Consider the following 12,766-nt stretch of genomic DNA (forward strand, 5'->3'; position numbering starts at 1 on the left):
GCACACACACACACACACACACACACACACACACACACCTCCCCCTTCCTCTCTGCCGCATGTTGCTACGGCATTCCAACAATAGCTGGTATTCACCCTCTCCTTCCCTCGACACTCTCTCTGCTCCACCAGCTTCTGTTTTCCAACCAGCCCGAGTCCATCCATGTCGCTCTCACTCTTTTATCTGCACTTTCTGTCTCTCTTTCAATCCCCACAGTGTCCAGGACGAGTCTTTTCTTTTCAGCGCTCCTCTCATTCCAACAGTGAATGAGTCCCAAAAAACACTGAGGCCCTTTTAAGCCTCTGTTATTTCTCTTCTTATTCTGTGACCTTGATATTAACATGTTTGATGCGATCATTTATTTTGTGTCATCTGTCAGAAGTCAATGATAAATATGTCAAAGCCACCGATGGGGCCTCATTAAGTCACGTACGCAGTGTCTATAGTCGTACCAACATGTGGTTTTGTGCAGCAGCAGCAGCTCTTAACTCTTGCAGTTCTCACTACAAACTGTTTGGAAAGTAGATTGAAGCGTCTTACAGTCGATCCTGCTGGCTGATCTAAAAATACACCAGCATCCAAAGAAATTTCTGTCACTGTTCATCCTTTTTTTTTCATTATTTCTTTTGTTAAAATGACTCTACACTATCATAAGGAAGAGCCACAGCAGATGTTTAGAAACGAGATCTTCTGCCGGGTTCAAAGCTGGAGGCTTTATTTCGCTGCTGATTCACCAAAATAAACGCCACTATTGTGTAGATCCACAGCGTGACTCACACACAAGCTGGAGAACAGACGATATTACACGATATTCACTTTTCTCAGACAATTCCCCTCTCAATAAAGCATCTTTTTCTTATTTCCGTTCTGAAAAGCCAAACATGCTCTCTGTTTTCATCCCCCCGCCCTCCGTCTCTCTTTTTCTAACCTCATCACTTCCACCTCCTGCGTCTCTCATTCACTGTCTGCCTGCTTTTTGTCATCAGTCACTTTCTCTTTCTCACTTTCTGCACTTCACAGCGTCTGGGACTTCTCAGTTGAACTTGCTGTTAACTTTGCTGGCATAACACGCGGATCTGTTTGTACTGTTACAGCACGCAAAGGAAGGAAGTGACACAGAACGACGGCCAAATTAAAAAAGAATACGAGACATTTGCATGAGTGTACATCTTTGCGAGGCGTTCACTTTTCTCTTTTCTCAGTATTGCATCTTTCTTTCCCCAGTTTTCCCCCATCTCTCCGTCTCTTTGTCTTTCTCGCTCTGTCTCTATATGTTTGTTTCTGTTGGTCTCAGCAGACCTGTCAACCTGTCAGCTGTTTCTGAAGACGGGGCCTTGTGTTTTTGTTTTTTTCTTCCTCCCTCCTTCCTTTTCCTGTTGTTTTATTTTTTTATTTTTTATTTTTTTCATTTTGCACCCTTCTTTCTCCTTTGTGTTTCTGCAGACACACATGCACTTTCCCTCACGTACATGCACAACTCATTCTCTCACTCTCTGTCTCAAGTACATCCTCCCGCTGTCTCGCTCTCTCGCACTCTCAAAACCACACACACACACACACACACACATACTTGACAACACTGTGCCAAAAGCACACTCCTACACGAGGGCTAGTGTTCAAATGTTCTAACGAGCATGAGTGGGTACAAAATGATGAATGTGCGTCTAACTAAACGTGCAAAAGAGAAAAAGTCGGAGCGAGGCTGCTAGTCGCAGACGGCGGCGTTTGCTGTGCTATCAGGTCTTCAGCTGAGGCAGGTAGACTTTTTCTCCCCTTTGCTTCCTTTTTTCTTTCTCCAAGTGTGTGTGTGGGGGTTTGGCAGCTGTGTGAATTAACTTTCAGAGCTGCATACAAAGTTCTGACAGCAACTCCCCAGACACATCTAAGGATGCACTCTCTTTCTGTTTATACACAACATTCAGAAAAAAGAAAAAAAAAAAAATGATGCGCACAAGTAAACAAGTGCATGCTGTATATGTATAGAGGCACACGGGAAACCACAAACAGTCCAAGTCACACGATGCTCGAGCTTCTCCTGAACGCGGTGCTGTGGCTGGAGAAACAGAGAGTTTTTGCTGCTCCAGTTCATACATGTCCTCGGGCCTGGCTGATAAAAATATAGCACGATATCATTCATATTTTATAGGCCACTTGCAGAATGAGCTCTCAGCATGCGCCAGCCTTTGTCGGTGCATCTGCACGAGTGTGTGCATGTGCGCCTATCCGTGCGTCTGTGGTTTAGAGTTCCCTGTGACTGGAGCGATTTTTTTTTTTTCTTTTGCCCCCTTCCCCTTTTTTTTTTCTCATTTTATCTGCCGGCTGAGCGTTTGCCGGGGTCACATGACTGCCACATGACCTCACTGGTGGCGGATGAATCACGGCGTGCATGCTGAATAACAGCAACATATTAAATATAGCGTGTGATAAGACAAAAAGTGCTGAGGGAAGGAAGAATGGAGATGTGGTGTAAAAAGAAAATAAAAACACAGAGACACTCATCATTTCTCCAAAATGTCAACTTCTGAGAGGAGGTTTGCTTAAACGCTGATGACAGTGCAGTTATTTTTCCTACTGTCTATTTACCAAACCCACAAAAGAACATGACTTCTATAAAGCCTTCATTGCAACATTCACAGCATGACGCCGACCGGTCACAGATCTTGTATTTCATACAAACACCTGACACGACGTATTGCAATCTGAGAGTTTTTCTACCAACATCCACACACTAAAAGTCAAATTTTCCATTTTCTCTTGCTTTTTCCTTTTGCCATTTCTTCTGGGCACATTGACTTCAGGGTTTTTGTTCATGAGTAAGCTGGAGTGGGATTAACTTTGGGCACAAGGGCACTGAGATGGGTGCAGCAGTGGATCAGGCTCTTTCTCTCCAAACCATGAACACTGGTCCATGAGCAGCGTAGGCCATTAATAATGGATTTTAGAGTGCAGGGCTGCAGTTCTCGTGAAAGCCACTTTGCAACATGTTTGAGGACTTTTACCGACTGCATTCATTCTTTCATTCCACATCCTAACCTTAATCCTCTCCGCTGCATTCCTAACCTTCACTCTTATCTAACTAAAAGCTAATCCTGGTTCCAACCTTAATGCTAAAACCAGAACAAAACAACTCACATTAAAATGCAACTCAGGTGATCTGATCGCAGCTGTAAATATGATCGAACGGATTAAATAGATGGAATTCAATGATGATTTCAACGCAGTAAATCACAGAGGCCGCAATTTAGAATATACATTATGTCATTTCCTCACCATGCAAGATCACATTTGTGGGTCAACGACATAATTAGAAGTGTGAGTCCTCTCCTTATCAACACGGATGATAGCTGTAACTGTTATCAGCGAACGCCTGTTTGTATAATCCTACTATTGTGGTGTTAAGCTTCGAGTTGGACCAACACTGAGACTTGTGTACAATATGTGCATTCTTTAATAAAAGATTACATTATGACTCACATCAGATTGTCTCAAGTTTCAAATGACGGCTAAAGAAAGTGCTTTCCGGTTGAGAAAGCAGAGAATTTATGTTAATTATTAATCTACTGTCACTTGAAAAAGACTGTCTGCCACTTTTTCAGGAACAGTGTAGCACTCTATTTTTGTTTTGCTGTCTCTGGCTGACACTCAGCTCCTTCACACACTGTAAGTACTTTAAATTAGAACAAGAACACAGACCGATATCTGTGCTGTTTGTGGGTGACGATGCCACTCCTGTTAAAGCTTTCCGGATGAGGCTTCAACATCAAGTGCTCTTACTGAGAAACAAGTAATTAAAATATGAGTAAACACCACACCTACTGACCACTGATTGAATTCTCTTCTACACCCATCAGGTCTGAATGTCAATACATCTGTTTCTGTCAGCCTATCTTATCAGTCATGCCATTTTCTTTCTTTCTTTTTCTTTTTTTTTATGGAAACAATAGCACAAAATCTAAAGATCAGATGGTGGGATATTGGACAGCTGGGAGTAAACTGCAGATCAAAGCAGGTTTTATTACCAGCAACATGAAATTTATTTGCCACAGAAGGCTTTGTGCGAGATCTCTATCGGTCATGGTTTCTCTTATCAGGTTAGCGACAAACATTTCTATCTCCAGCCGTCACACAGCAGCCACACACTTTCACAATATCGCCGTGTGACATGTGAATTAGGAGGAAACGGGAAATAAAATAGAGCAGACAGAAGGGGGATTGCGCATTTCTCAAGGTAAAAACAACAAGGGTGCAGGAAGTGAAATCTAATCTATGAGCTTGCGTTTACACGGTGGCGCAAGTTGCTGAAGGGATAAACTTTAATCTCAAAACAAAGTGAACTTATTACAGACAAAAGAACAAAGCAGTGTGTTCTTTGTGAGAACATTTGACACCTACGTCACGCAAACATTCACTTATTTCCTTGTGTACAGTCGGGCCACCAACACCAACAGTCCAAAGACCAAAGATCTTTAATATATGCTTTTATAAATCATTGGAAAAGTAGCAGATCCAACATTTGAGAAGTTGACACCAGTAAATGCTTGGAATTTAACTGATAGATTAACCAACTGGCTCATCAACACAATTCAGATGAAAATTTCAGTTAACCTCAGTCAGCGCATTTTTGCTTCTAAAAAGCGAGACCAAGTGCTGAATTTTCCCAGCATTCTTCACATTGAAGTTCAGTTATGATTTTATCAACCAGACGCAGCTCTGAGGTCAGCATTATGTATACCGTGGATCTCCTTTAGCATGGTTTAGATGCCAGATACATGCTACAGAGTGCACTAGAAACTTAAAGTAGTAACAATTAAAACTGCGCTGATTGATATTCTCCTGTCACAATCACTTCTTATACTACACTGTGAAGTGCCATCTCTGAGAATTATGGCTCAACTCTGCGGTCTACCTCCAGTTTACGGAGCGTTTTAGCCCCTTTTGGCAATTTTTTGGACTTTATGAGCCGTGACTTTACTATTACGCCTCAGTTTCACCCATGGACTGTGTGTAAAGATTGATGACCCCCTCCATGACGTCACCCACAGGTTTCCTGAGGAGGGGATTCAAAGCTCAGTGTGGTGGCTGAAGTCATCGCAATTTTGACAATGTCTGATCCAAAAATGAGCAAGAAAATGGAGCTCGAATGGATTAATGGTTGGACTATGGATTGTCCTGTGACAGTAACCATCTGTTACTCAAAGCACCCCTTAATTATGCATAAATTTAAACCTTAATACAAGTTAAACGACTGAGTTGCATAGAGAATCACCCCCTGCACAGTTGTCATGAATGGAGAAGTTAACTACAGAGACCAAAACTGTCTTTCTATCAGGCTCTAAACATGCTTATTTCTGCTGTAAAGTTGGACATTTAAACATGGGAGTCACTTTTTGGAGCCAGCCACAAGTGGCCATTCAAGGAACTGCAGTTTTTTTGGAACTTCTTGCTTCATTTTTCAAACCAGGAAGTTGAAATTGATCTCATCACCTATTCTCCCAACAGTTAACCATTCAGAATAAACACCTTTACCTCAAGCTAATATGTTTAATAATCAACTGAATACTACCTGCCCGGAACCAAACAGCAAATATAGTTAGAGATTAACAAACATAGTGGAGCAGCTGGAAAATTTCAAAATAGAGACAAAAGGAGAGTGAATGTTGGATCTACAATCCCGAGATGATCAAAAAACCACGACTGCTCTGTGTCTGGTGGATACAAATTGTTTCCAAACAGGTTTGCCTGTAAGCTGATAGCATGAAGTAAAAAAAAACAAAAAACTTGTTGTTTCTTTAAGAGTTGATTCTGCATATTGTTTAGAGCGCAATGCTACTTTAGCACAGAATCAACTGTCTTTGTGCTGCAAAATGCCTCCAATACGAGTCCCTTATACAACCACTAATAATTATTCATTTAAAAGTCGCCAAGACTAATTCTTGTCTAGATTATATACAGGCGTCCAGTGTGCTTAAGGTATACGTTTCTGTGCATTAACCAGCAGTCAGGTAAGTGCAGTTAGTGTCTAAAGAAAGTGAATTTCAGAGGTGGATTGAATTAGAGACCCTAAGAGGATGATAGGAGTCATGCTGGGGCCGAGTCTGCCTCTTATAAAACCACTTACACTTAACAACATGGCTCATCACTGCTTGCTTTTACAAGGAGATGCTGTGGTAGCCTAATTCCCAGTACATCTCACCCAGACATGCACAGTACATTAACGGGAGTCACCTCTTAATCACAGATTTACAGTCGGCTGAAGATGATACAAGATGCGGGAGGAGGAGGGGGGTTTGTCCTGCGATTCTAAAAGAACTCGTCGCCTCTCGCCATCCGTCTCTGCCAACTTGTCATCTCACACCTTTCTCTGTCATCTCCTCGCCCGGCCCTCCGTCCCCCCCTCATCATTCATCTTTTTTTTTTTTCCCCTCAATTTTTGACTGCCACTCTCTGTCCCTCTGTCATTTCAATCCGTCTTTCTTTCCTGGCTGCCCCACGCCTGTGCGACTCAGACACAATGGAGGGATTCAGCTCCTACTATGGACTTGTTTACATGCATGATTCCTTCAGCGCTTCGGATCAAGTGCGAGAGTACACTTGTGTGTTCGAGTGGGAGAGGGGAGAAAAAGACAGGCAGTGCGTGGTGCTGTGCAATGCTTTACCGTTATCCATAAGCGTCTTTTATAATATAATGCTTTATAATTCAAAGTCAAGATCAAGATGCTTTTTTTTTTTTAATGTCTTGGCATCATCTTCGTTGATTACTATGTTGTTTATGCTAAGCACTTCCAAGAAGTCATTTGGAAATCAGACAATGTCGCCGACACTGTCATGTCTTTTTTTTCTTGTTGTGTTTGATTTTCTTTGCTTGCTCGGTGCAGAAAGTGTACTTACACTCTCTATGAACCGCATGTGTGCTGCAAGTACCACCTGCACCACTTCCTGTGCATGCTAGGAGTTGCAAAAAAAAAAGTGTTTGTCAGCAATTATGAATTTGATGTGGCATATTTAAATCGGAAATGTTGCTCATTTTATTCATTAGAATAGATCAAACCTATAATAAATAAAGTGTTGATTGATGAAGGGTGGGTACACATAACTGAATACTTCTATCCAAACAGATGTATAATAGTTAAAAGCTGTCTTTATATGAGGAGTTATGATCAAATACCACACATTAATGTATCCTTGAATGTCTCTATGGCTGCGTGCATTATAGCCATAAAGACATTAAATGCATATATGCTATTAATAAAAGCTAAACTGGAGGAAGGGCTAAAGTGAAGCAACATTTTTAGGGGCACAAGACCAACTTATACATCTTGTACAGCAGAGAATTAAGGACTTAATGCAACTCCATCAGTGACTTGGGGGGGAAAAAATAGGTCAACTAGAAGCAGGCAGGCAAAGTGGAGGAGAGGGGTGGGAGGGAGAGGGGCATTTCTCAGCGACAGACTGCCATACAGTATATAGACTATTCATGAATAAGCTCTGTGTAAGCCTTGGGCACTGCTGTGGCCCCGTTACTATGGCGTCCATGCTGAGGGGCCGTGGAATGTGGCCTTACTGGGCAACAGGGACGGAGAGGGAGGGGAGACGGAGAAGCGACGGAGAAGCTCTTTGCCTCAGACTACTTTAGTCACTGGTCACATCTCCACCTTTAGCCCGAGCTCAGCCTCTGCCGTTTTCTGTCTCCCTCGTTGTCCCTCTTTGTCTTGCCGTCTTTCCCTCTCTCTCTCTGAACCCGGCCTTCTGAACCCTCTGACCATGTCACCGTCCCTTCATCCTCACCTGCTCTCGCTTTCATCTCAGATCTCACACCTGAGTCCCCGCGCAGCACATTCGCCTATTGCCAGTATATGTGTGTGTGTGTGTGTGTGTGTGTTAGTGTGCAGAGCTGTGGCTGTACGTCCTGCTGCTTCGCCATCTGTTGCTCTCGTCAGCTGACTGAATGAGGCCCGGTGCTTCTGACGCCTCTGACCCGTGTGTGTGTGTTCGCATCGCTTTACATAAAAACCACTGTCTGTATAAAAAGAAAAAAAAGAAGGCAGCGTTTCGACCTTGCTCGGTCTTTTGGCTGTCATTGCGAGTCACGCCGAGATGGGTAACAGCGGTGACGTCTCCGTGCCCGCCTCTCCCACTATAAGTCTGGCCTTTTTTCCCCATTACTTGAGTGGAATCTGCATCTATACAGGTGCCGCCAGGGTTGATGAGCGACACCGGAAAATGTCGCAGGGAGCCGGCGAGGCATACGAAAGCAGAGAGAGAGAAAAAGTGCAGAGACAGCAAACATGAAAAGCCACTTCTCTCTCTCTCTTCGCCCGGCTTCCAACTCGGTTCTGTCTTTCTATTTTGTATCAGCATGTGTCTGTCTGGGTGATGGTCAGAGCAAGTTTCAGGCCTCTTGGACCTCCCCCCCTCTTCACACAAAAACACAATGCCCCATCATCGCCACCAATGCCAGCATTATCCTCACCCACCGCCCCCCCCCTCCCCCTCCAGCTCCCCACCTCGTCACAGCCAGCTGACCTACTTCCCGTCTAGCCAGTCCAGTGGTTGACTGTACACTCATCTTGGACTGTGTGTTTTTGTGCATCCATTTAACCGCCGTAAATAGACGCAGCTTGTTCAGAGGATCTCGGTTTCCTCAAAGACGTCTCCGCTAACTCTTGTTTGCCTTCGATTTTGCCTCGTCATCGTGTGAAATATCTGCCAACAAGTTGTGAAACATGTTTGCGGAGGAAAGAGAACACAAAAAAAATGACAGGTCTGTCTGACGGCTGCTTCCAATTGTTACACTACGCGCTCTTATTATGAAGGTTCTACAATCAGCGTAGTGTGAAAGAGGCCATTAACACCCGGTTTTAATTCCTTTAAAGATTCTTTTTAATCTGCTCTCTTCTATTCTGGCTTGTGTTGTGAGGAAATTTTTTGGCATTATCCAGGATTTAGCCAGCGCCAAATGACACTCATAATGGCCCAAATGTTCAAAAATTGAGAATAAAGGAAAAACTGAACCTGTTTTGCTGATTGGGGGTTCAATTGCTCACACATGACAGACATTTGTGTTGAGGAAAACTCACTGACTTTATGATACACAGACTAATCATGTTCTACTTTGCATAGTCACATTGTGCTGTGAGGAATTTTTGACAGCATCCAGGAACTAGCCAGTACCAAGGCAACTCAGAATCATCAGAAATTAAACAAAATGAACCTGTTTTGTTAATTGGGGTTTCATTTCCTCAAGTGTAACAGACATTTTTGTTCTTTAAACGATCTGAAATCCCTCCAAAAAGTATAGATTTCTATCAAATAAGGTAGCACATCTTCACTGACTTTATGACACACAGACTGATCATGTTTACTGTCCTGCGTCGCGTAGTCACATTGTGCTGTGAGGCATTTTTGACATCATCCAGCAACTAGCCAGTACCAAAGAAACTCATAATCATCAGAAAAGAAAAAAATTAACCTGTTTTGTTAATTCGGGTTTCATTTCCTCGAGTGTAACAGACATTTTTGTTCTCTGAAATCCCAAAAGAAAGGTATAGATTTCTGCCAAATAAGGTAGCCCAGCTTCATAGGCTTTCCAGTGCACAGACTGATCATGTTTACTGTGCTGCTGCGCATAGTCACCCCCTCCGAAAAAGCCCATTCCCAGCCAGAAAATTCCCTTTAAACTTCCAAATCAAAGACTAGACGTTTTAATAGCCGCACCCGTTCCATCAAACGGCTGAGATAAAGTCCAAAAAAAAGTTAGAAAGAACTCCATTTAGGATGTTTCTCTTCCTGATAATGAGCCACAACACACAAATAGGCAAGAAAATGAAAGAGGAGTCAAATGATCCCCAGTGATGAGATTACTCACATTATTTACTGTACGTGCCTTTCAAATGCACAAGAATGCCATGTACCAACAACCATGTGATCATCTGTGCGTCCTTGTAGCCTGGACTCTGAGTCACAGCCAGAGACGAGCGCTTTAACATCAAGCCTCTGAGAGAACAGGACATACATGGGCTGACTCCCAATGCACAGAGTCTTCCTCATTCCTCCTCATCCCTCCTGTCTCCTTCGTTCTTTTCCTCCCTCTCCATTCTGTATTTCAACACAACACAACCTAAAAAGTAGTAGATTTTTTTTATTTTGTTGTCGATTCACCTCCACAGTGAACATTACTCCTGGAGGTGGGCACAGAGAGATAATGCCAAGAGACAGAGCGGCTGGCAGATAGACGGGGAGGTGCATTCAGTCAGTCAGACAGACAAGATGTTGGGGGGAAAAAAAACAGGCGATAAAATTGATAGAAAAAAAAAAAGAAGAAGGGGAACGGCAGGTGGATGGCTGAGCGGTTGTGACTGGATCGGAGCAAGCAAACCTGAAGGAAGGGAAAGAGGCAGAGGGCAAAATAAGGGTATAAAAGACGAGGGTGTAATCAGACGAGAAAGCAGGTGAATGCGGGCGGACGTACAGCAACTGCATTGTGAGAGAGAGAGAGAGAGGAAGAAGATGTGTGTGTGTGGCTTTTGTTTCTCAAAGCAGCAAACAGGTCTCATGTGCAGCATCCTTTTACTTGCATGCAGCTGACTATCAGCTTGGCAGACACCCACACACACACGTTAGAAACACACACTCAGAACACACAATGCCCAGCCAAGTGAGAACATGGGTATCCACGCATAAGGCTGTTTGCGAGAATGTGTGCCTTTTATGTGTGTGTGTGTGTGCAGCACATACCGGATGAACAAAAGAGCTGGCTATTGCAGCATGCACGGCTTCAGCTCTGATTGCGAGTAAGTGACTACAGGTAGGTGAAAGACACGTTGGAGAAAGAATGACAGCAAGAAGAGTGTAAGAAGAAAAAAAAAAGGGGGTGAAATTCTGGGTTTTTTATTTCCCACTCTTGAGCCAACAGTGTGTGTGTGATGGAAATAGGTTACTGTGAGGATGATGAGACTATAATAGGGTGGCCCAGTGGGGAGAAAGAATAAAAACACACACAAACCCCCCTTTTCCCATGTATCCAGGTCAGCAAAAATCACAGCTCCAACCTCACACAGCATCCCTGCTGCTGACTTGAATGAAGATGAGGCCAGCTGTCACGTTAGTTAACGTCTATATATAATTTGATCTATAATCTGACACATTGTGCTCGGCCCTTGTCTCCCACACATCCGCCTTTTGCAGCCTTTTTTTTTTTTTTTGCTGCTCTCCTGCCGGTTTGTTATTCAGGGAGCAGTGTCAGGTGCAAAAAAAAAAAAAACAGGAAGGAGGACACATTTTTCATTCAAATTAGAAAATCACATCTTCTTACCCTCAGAGCTGATAGGTCGATTTCATCCAGACTCCGAGCTGGAGAGTCACTCGCCATGATGGAGGACACACACACCAAAAAAAAGCCACTCTCTGTTGTCCGATATCCTGAAACGGCCTCTGCTGTCACGACTGTGTGGTCTCTCGGTCTCTACTTGTGTCCCCCTCCAACCTCCTCCACCTCCTCCACCACCACCTCCTCCTCCTCCTCCTCGCTCTCCTTCACGGCGATGTCAAAATAATATCAGTCTCTCTTTGCCCCCCCCTCTCTCTCCTCCTCCTCCCCACCGTCCCTCCACCTTCACCTCTCCTCGGTCACTGAGCGGGACGCGCGTCGGGGCCCTGGGAGCGCACGGCTAGAGCGCAAACGCGTGGAGGATGGAAAGCGCCGCGCACATCAGCACTTCCAGGTCCATGTCGTCTGCGGAGATTGTGAGACGAGTGCGGAGAGAGGAAATACAAAAAAGGAGGAGGAAAAAAAAAAAAAAAAGGTGAAGCGCGCTGCGGAGAGTGTGAGAGGATTTGCTTCTGGGTAAAAAAGCCGCTCGCTGTGACAGGCAGCCAGTAAATATAGAGGAGGAGGAGGAGGAGGAGGAGGAGGAGGGAGGTGGGAGCACGCTGCTGCTCCTCAGCAGACCACGCCTGTTACCGGGCGGGGTTTGCAGAAGGGACTCCCAAACTTTTTTTTTTTTTTCTCCTCCCCTCCTTCCCAATGACCCACATGCTTTAAAGTAACACCTTTTTTCTTCATTGAGGTTTATAAGTAGAGTTGTTGGGATCATTAGAGGTAATAATGACACTGATTTATATGTTTTATGAATAATCTCAGACAATAAACGTGATTTGTGTTTTTTGGTTGTTTTTCATTTCATCTCTGAGGGAAAAAAAGGAAAAATGACAACCATAAAAATGTCTGTACGTAACAAATAAAAAGAAAAATCAGATGCATCTCAATAAAACAAGGCAAACTACAATATGAGGTTAAGTGATGCCGCCTATTTCTGTTTTCATTCTTTATTATAGTTATTTTGTTGTCTATTTTTTATCATCTAATTGTTTCTTTCTTTGTTTGTTTTACTTTATTTATCTTATTGTTCATTTTATTCCCTTGTATCTTTACTTATTTATTTATTTGTTTATTCATTTTACTAATTTACTACAATTATTTTCACGTTCAGCCTTGTGTTAATGATCTTACCCTCTATTTTTTATTTATTTTTTAATTCTACTTGCTCTTACTTGGATGTGGCATTTTATTATTTAATCTGGTGTTGCTGTACTCATTTATTTTGAAAATCTTTCACCATGTTCGGACTGAGCAGTCTTCTGTTGGTCAGTGAGTATCCTTCTTTTCTTTTGTAAACTCTCTTCTTAAAATATGCTTTATAAATAAAGTTATTTTTTACTAATAAAACAGATACTTGTTCTTTTAAACTATCCAAAAAACAAAACAAA

General features: G+C 43.0%; 1 protein-coding gene across 2 annotated transcripts in view; it reads right to left on the minus strand.

Annotated features, from left to right (window-relative positions):
• tnika (TRAF2 and NCK interacting kinase a) overlaps positions 1-11,781 on the minus strand; it is a 72,335-nt gene extending 60,554 nt beyond the window's left edge. For both annotated transcript variants that reach the window (XM_008280094.1, XM_008280095.1), the window contains exon 1: positions 11,313-11,781. In XM_008280094.1, coding sequence (XP_008278316.1) covers positions 11,313-11,369 — 57 coding nt within the window. In that variant the 5' untranslated portion in view covers positions 11,370-11,781. The remainder of the gene's footprint in view (positions 1-11,312) is intronic.
• Positions 11,782-12,766: the final 985 nt, after the last annotated feature.

The sequence above is a fragment of the Stegastes partitus genome, unplaced genomic scaffold, assembly GCF_000690725.1.
Source record: "Stegastes partitus isolate 25-593 unplaced genomic scaffold, Stegastes_partitus-1.0.2 Scaffold181, whole genome shotgun sequence".
Taxonomy (NCBI): domain Eukaryota; kingdom Metazoa; phylum Chordata; class Actinopteri; family Pomacentridae; genus Stegastes; species Stegastes partitus.